The sequence below is a fragment of the Anabas testudineus genome, chromosome 10, assembly GCF_900324465.2.
Source record: "Anabas testudineus chromosome 10, fAnaTes1.2, whole genome shotgun sequence".
NCBI classification, from domain to species: Eukaryota; Metazoa; Chordata; class Actinopteri; order Anabantiformes; family Anabantidae; genus Anabas; species Anabas testudineus.
In genome coordinates, this window is record NC_046619.1 from 20,792,344 (window position 1) to 20,797,862 (window position 5,519).

At 39.0% G+C, this 5,519-nt stretch overlaps 1 protein-coding gene across 4 annotated transcripts; it reads right to left on the reverse strand.

Annotated features, from left to right (window-relative positions):
• Positions 1–395: 395 nt before the first annotated feature.
• Positions 396–4,519, reverse strand: LOC113160007 (CD209 antigen-like). 4 transcript variants are annotated; one of them, XM_026357017.1, is made up of 7 exons: positions 4,340–4,519; positions 4,023–4,067; positions 3,748–3,849; positions 2,432–3,601; positions 2,205–2,347; positions 1,522–1,631; positions 396–1,028 (listed from the first exon to the last, which is right to left on the reverse strand). In XM_026357017.1, exons 2-7 carry the CDS (start codon positions 4,057–4,059, stop codon positions 887–889), a joined length of 1,704 nt encoding a protein of 567 aa, XP_026212802.1. In that variant the 5' UTR covers positions 4,060–4,067; positions 4,340–4,519; the 3' UTR covers positions 396–886. The 4 variants fall into 4 exon arrangements, with proteins under 4 accessions (XP_026212802.1, XP_026212799.1, XP_026212801.1 ...); XM_026357014.1 differs by having other exon boundaries at positions 3,987–4,067; XM_026357016.1 differs by having other exon boundaries at positions 4,335–4,519.
• Between the last annotated feature and the right edge of the window lie 1,000 nt (positions 4,520–5,519).

The window sequence follows — 5,519 nt, forward strand, 5'->3', positions numbered from 1 at the left end:
CCAGCTTATTCTGGCTATGTGGTGAGTGATCCTGAAACAATAGGTTACTTTAGTAACCAGATTTTAACATCAGCTTTTCTCACAAAGATTCAAAACACTTAATATGTCGTTCTGCAGTGTCAGATCTTCAACTTGCAACCCATTTCCACCTCAGCATGAACCTGAATGACATGAAATTAGTTATAATTTAAGTAACCTGGAGAGAAAAGAAGTGATTTGGCACCCATCTCTCAAACACAAATGTTTGAGAGATGGATATTGGACTGTGTCAGGGAGCGTGTTTTCAGTACATAATAATACCACATGCTAATGAGCTTTGTAACATGCATTAGATGTAATTTAAACTCAGTTTAAGATGGGGTGATTCAAACATTTCACAAACCTCAAAGCCTCTAGAGTACAGCAGAGTATTGTTTACTTATTTTACAATGCAGACATTAATATTCCATTACATCAAATACAAATAATCAGATATAGTAAATTGATCAAAATGTGTACGCATTAAATCATGAAAGGTGAAATACATGTACAAACATTTAGGTTTGAACAGAGGAACTGAAGCATTTGTTGAGGACTATTTTCAGCAACAAGTTAATTTTGCTTATATTAATGAGGCAGCAGGACTGTGCATGTGGAAATGACTCAAACTAAACTGTTCGTGGCAAAGAAAGAACCTGTGGCTTTGGACAATACAATGGGCGCCAAGACTTCAGCTACACAGGCGCTACTTGTTTGTAGGATTGATTCATTGTGGGTTTTGGTCATTCATGGGATTTGTTAACAGTAAGAAAATGATGAATACCATCATCAGCCTTAAACATCCAAGATAAACAGAACCACAGTCCAATACGGCACACGTTCATTAACAGAGTAAATCATTGTGATCTCATTGCTCGCAGATCCAGTTCTGTACTGCAAAACAGCCGTCGTCATTCCAATCACCCACTGAGCGAGATCCAGATTTCTGTATCATTTCTGCACAGTCCTGATTCCCATTGTAGCTGTTGGGCTGCCCAGGCTGCCAAAACCTGATGTTCACAAAAGAGACAGACAGTATTCTTCTCTTTTCCTAGCACCCAGTTTTTAGGGACTGTTAAATAATTTTTAGTTTGTCTCATTTGCAAAGAAATAGCACTGTGTAGCATCATTGCTAAACTTTTCAATCTTCAAATCCCTCAACACTGCATCTTCACAGAACTTAAGGAATTTAGCTAAAATCAATCTCTGTGAATGTATTCAAGCTCAACATGCAGGATGCAAATAATCATTCAAAACTTTCCTCATTTCTTGTTTCACGAAGGACAGAAGCAAAAATTGATTGTGTGAATTTATTTCTGTAAAATATTTGGTTCAAATCCACATTCATCCTTTTAAAAATACAACGAAATCCAACATTGCAAGAGTTCCTTAACGCTTTGTATGAAATGTTGGATTGGAACCTATGCAGTTATACTGATCTGTAATCAAGCATCATAATTATATAAGATATTCCAGTTTATAATCTTTGAAGGTAAAACTTACGCTGTGGTGACTGGGCTCCCATCCACCCACCTCCAAGTCCCCTCTTTGAGACTGTCAGTTAGACCGATCCAGACATTTTGGCCAGATTTCAACATCCCATTGATATATTCCTGTTAGAGTAACACAGACGATACAGACGAGCAGAAATCTGTAGGATTCTGACAGTGAACATGTTCTTTTATCCCCTTCATCATTCATCTATATCCACTCATAAGACCCATTAGCGTGTCTGTATGGTGACTGGCATGTTGAACCTGTGTGGTTATGATGATTGAACCAGCACAGTTTGATTATGGTGAAGCACAAACCTACTTTTTTTTCATGTTTTAAGAACAGGACTTGACTTAGAGCTACAATACGCAGCTTGATGTGGCTCCAGCATTACACCTGAAATCAGTCCACTCTGCTCCACCCAGCCCTCTCTCCCTCATCCTGCTCTGCTCTGCTTTTCTGCCATCTGCTAAGGTCTGCACAGATGTTTAGGCAATGATTATTATCAAATTGCAACAGAAACGAATGCTTCAAACCTTAATGATTAAGCAGAAGTTGTTTAAAAGCCTAAAAGCAAACATCTCTGCACTGTTGACACGTTGTTCTACGTGTGCGACTCTGTCAGAGGCATCGACAGCAGCGCTCTACAATCCGTGATGTGTTTGAACATGCTTTATATCTTTCGTCCTCACCTGTTCTTCCCTGCTGTCGATGACGATCAGATCTGCCCCTGCAGCTTTGCAGGCTGCTCGGCTGTCTGTCCAGTTTTTCTTCATGGTTGAAACAAAATAACAGCTGATATCAAACTTTATCCAACCTTTCTCACACGGGATGGCTGCAAGTTGAAAACACAAAGATAGTTAATTATACGTCAAAAAACCGATTGCAATTTGAAAACAACAAACTTTTAAAGTCTTACCTTTAACTTTAGCTGTCAGCTTGTTGACCCTCTTCTGTAAATGATCTCTACCTGTAACCAAAGTGCTGTAATTGCTCTGTAACCACGACTTTTCCCTCCACAGATCATTATATCTGGCTTGCAGCTGACTTTTCTCCTTCCACAGTGAATTGAAGTCTCTCTGAAGCTGATTTTTACCATCAATCAGTTTATTGAAGCTGCTTTGCATCTCATCCTTGCCCCTCTTTAGTAAAGAGTAGTTGCTCTGTAATTGAGCTCTATTTGTTATCAGCATACTAAAACTGGTCTGTAGCACTTCTTTTTCTCTTTCCAGGTTACTGTATTTTGTTTGTAGCTGATCTTTACTCACTGTCAGATTATTGTATTTAGTCTGTACCTCCACAAGAGTCCCCTGCAGGTTGTTATAGCTTGCCTGTAATTGGTCACTCTCTTGTTTCAAGACATTGTAACTAGCCTTTAACTGGTCGCTCTCATTTTTGTGACTCTTCAAACTGGCCTCAAAACCATCTCTTTCGGTAGTCAGAGAGTTGTACATTTCAGTCAGGCTACTCACTCTGGCCTCTAGCTCTCTTCTATTTGCAGTTAAAGAATCATAATTGCTCTGCAGGTTATTTTTACCTTCAATCAGTGCATTGTAGTTTCTTTGCAACTCGTTCTTGTCCCCCTTCAGTGAAGAGTAATTGCTCTGTAACTGATCTCTGTTTGCTATCACTGTGGTCAAACGAGTCTCTAACGCATCATTCTCTTCTTGCAGGTTTCTGTATTTAGTCTGTAACTCGTCTTTACTTGCTGTCAGATTATTGTTTTTCCTCTGTATGTCGTTAAAGCTCATCTGTAATTGATCGGTCTCTTGTTTTAAGGTGTCGTAACTCACTCGTAACTGGTCTCTTTTGTTTGTCAGATTGTTGAATTTGGCCTCAAATTCATCTTTTTCTGTAGCTAAAGAATTGTAACTTTGCTGCAACTTGTGTTTTTCTTCAGTCACGTTGCTCAGTCTGGCCTCTAACTGGTTTCTTTCTGCACTCAAAGACTCATAATTGCTCTGCAGTCGGCCTTTCTCTGTAGTCAGGGTGGCGTTATCATCTTGGAGATGGTCCTTCTCTTGAGACTCGGTTTTGATGTAATCGGCCTGTGTTGGGTCTGTGGACCCGCAATGGGTGATGATCTCATCTGTGAAATATTGGATTTCAAGATGTTCATTTTTGTCTTGTTTCTTAATTATAGGGTTGTTTTCAACACAACTGGTTTCTCAAAAATTGAAGGTGATTAATTTTATTATTAATCATTTAAAAAAATATTTAACTTTAAACACATACAGTAGATGATCTGTCCAATATTTCCAGCCAGCAGGACAGCACACAGTAAACCGAGACACAGAGTTGCACACCTGGAGTGTGGCTTTTGTCTCTGAACATTGTCTAAATCAAAAGTAGGAAAAAGTCAATATCTCCATTTTTGTGTTGCTTTAAAAGTTGGTCCACAGGCCTGTTAAGGTGAATTAGTTCATTCTAGTTGTATTTAATATGCTGTGTGTGTCTGCAGGCTAATACTGTACCTTGTGTAATGAGTTTTCTCATTGAGAGGTTCTTACTTTTATATATGTCATCTTCAATTTCCATTGAATCCATTCTGAAACCTGTTCAAATAATATATGCATATATTTGTTTAAAGCCACAGATACACAATTGGTTACGACCATGAACTTCCCCTAAATAGTCCTTAGTTAGTTTTTATACTCTTTTAAATTAGCTTTTGAGTGCACTCACCTGTACGTTCTTACATTTACATGAAACAGTCTAAAAGGTTGTGTACAGCAAAATGTACAGCATGCATGTACATGTATGTAAATGTTACACATCACGGTAGATTAAATGATAAATAAATAAATGGAAACGCCACTCACCGTACTTTTGAGAAGGTAAAGAGAAGTCAGCACAACTTCATTCACATCGAGATGCTATGCTGGAACAAACAGCAGTACCCGATGTTAATGCTGCAGTTTTTATGGTAGAGAGAACAGGATGCTTGTGCTGCTCATGTCATCAAATCTAAACCAAAATCAGATTGTACTGTATGTCCACGTATATGCTGAGGTCAAATTTGAGGTAAATGCCGGCCAGAAAAATTCAAAGAAACAAATTAGAATTTATCACAGGAGGGGTCTGATTATTTTTTTCTCCTCCAACCACTTGTTCTTTCTCAGGCTTCTAACTTTCATCTCATCTGGTTTCTGTTCCTGTTTCCCACAGATTAACTTCCCTCTGAAGACAAATGAGTGACAGTGTGACATGCCAAAGACACAAGGTAAGTCAGACTGCAAATTGAGTAATGTGGGCTATTTGGTCCAGAACCAGACAATTTGGATCTACTGTCCAAGCTGGATTTCAGTTTGGAACAAACATCCACCCCCCCTGAGGCTGGATGTAAGTTGCCAGAATACATAACTGTGTGTTGGTCAAACTGCTTCAGAAAATGAGCAGGTATATCATCTGGGAAGTGTGGACAGCTGTCACTCATTTGATGAGGCAGTACTGTTTGAACCCCAGAGGCGGTGATTCAACTCCTAGTTCCTCCTGGGGACATGTCAACGTGTCCCTGAACAAGACACTGAACCCTGAGTGCTGTGTTTCTTTAATGTAGCTGCCTGTCTTCAAGAAAATATGAATAATAGTTTTAATTATCATTATGAAAAAGTTGTGGCAAGTAACCTGCTGATTGTCTTAAAGTGGATAAAATGGGGATCCTCAGTAATTTGGATTCTCCCTCTGGGGACCAGGAATGTCTGCACAGCATTTTAGTGAAATCAGTCTTGTTGAGTCTGGGCCATAGTTGTAAACTAACAGACCAAAGTAGACCAAAACTGCAGTCCCTATAGCTTACTGCCAATGATGTATCGATGCAAACAATATTAAGATGATGCATCTGCAAGACAAAATGCTGCAGAATGTTTTTATAAGACGATGGATCCTAATGTGTGGGTTTACTGCCACAATCTGAGCAAACTTTTACTAATAAAGTATTTTTACCACTGTCGGACAAATTACTGAATAATTGCCCTGGAACTTAGCTTGTGTTACCCAGTGGCCTC

Excerpts from the sequence above, each read along its gene's own strand:
- LOC113160007 (XM_026357014.1), bottom strand. The coding sequence starts at position 4,059 with ATGGATTCAATGGAAATTGAAGATGACATATATAAAAGTAAGAACCTC. Across the intron at positions 3,602-3,747 it reads TATTGGACAGATCATCTACT|ATGAGATCATCACCCATTGC; the intron begins GTATGTGTTTAA and ends AATATTTCACAG. Across the intron at positions 2,348-2,431 it reads GCTGACAGCTAAAGTTAAAG|CCATCCCGTGTGAGAAAGGT; the intron begins GTAAGACTTTAA and ends TTCAACTTGCAG.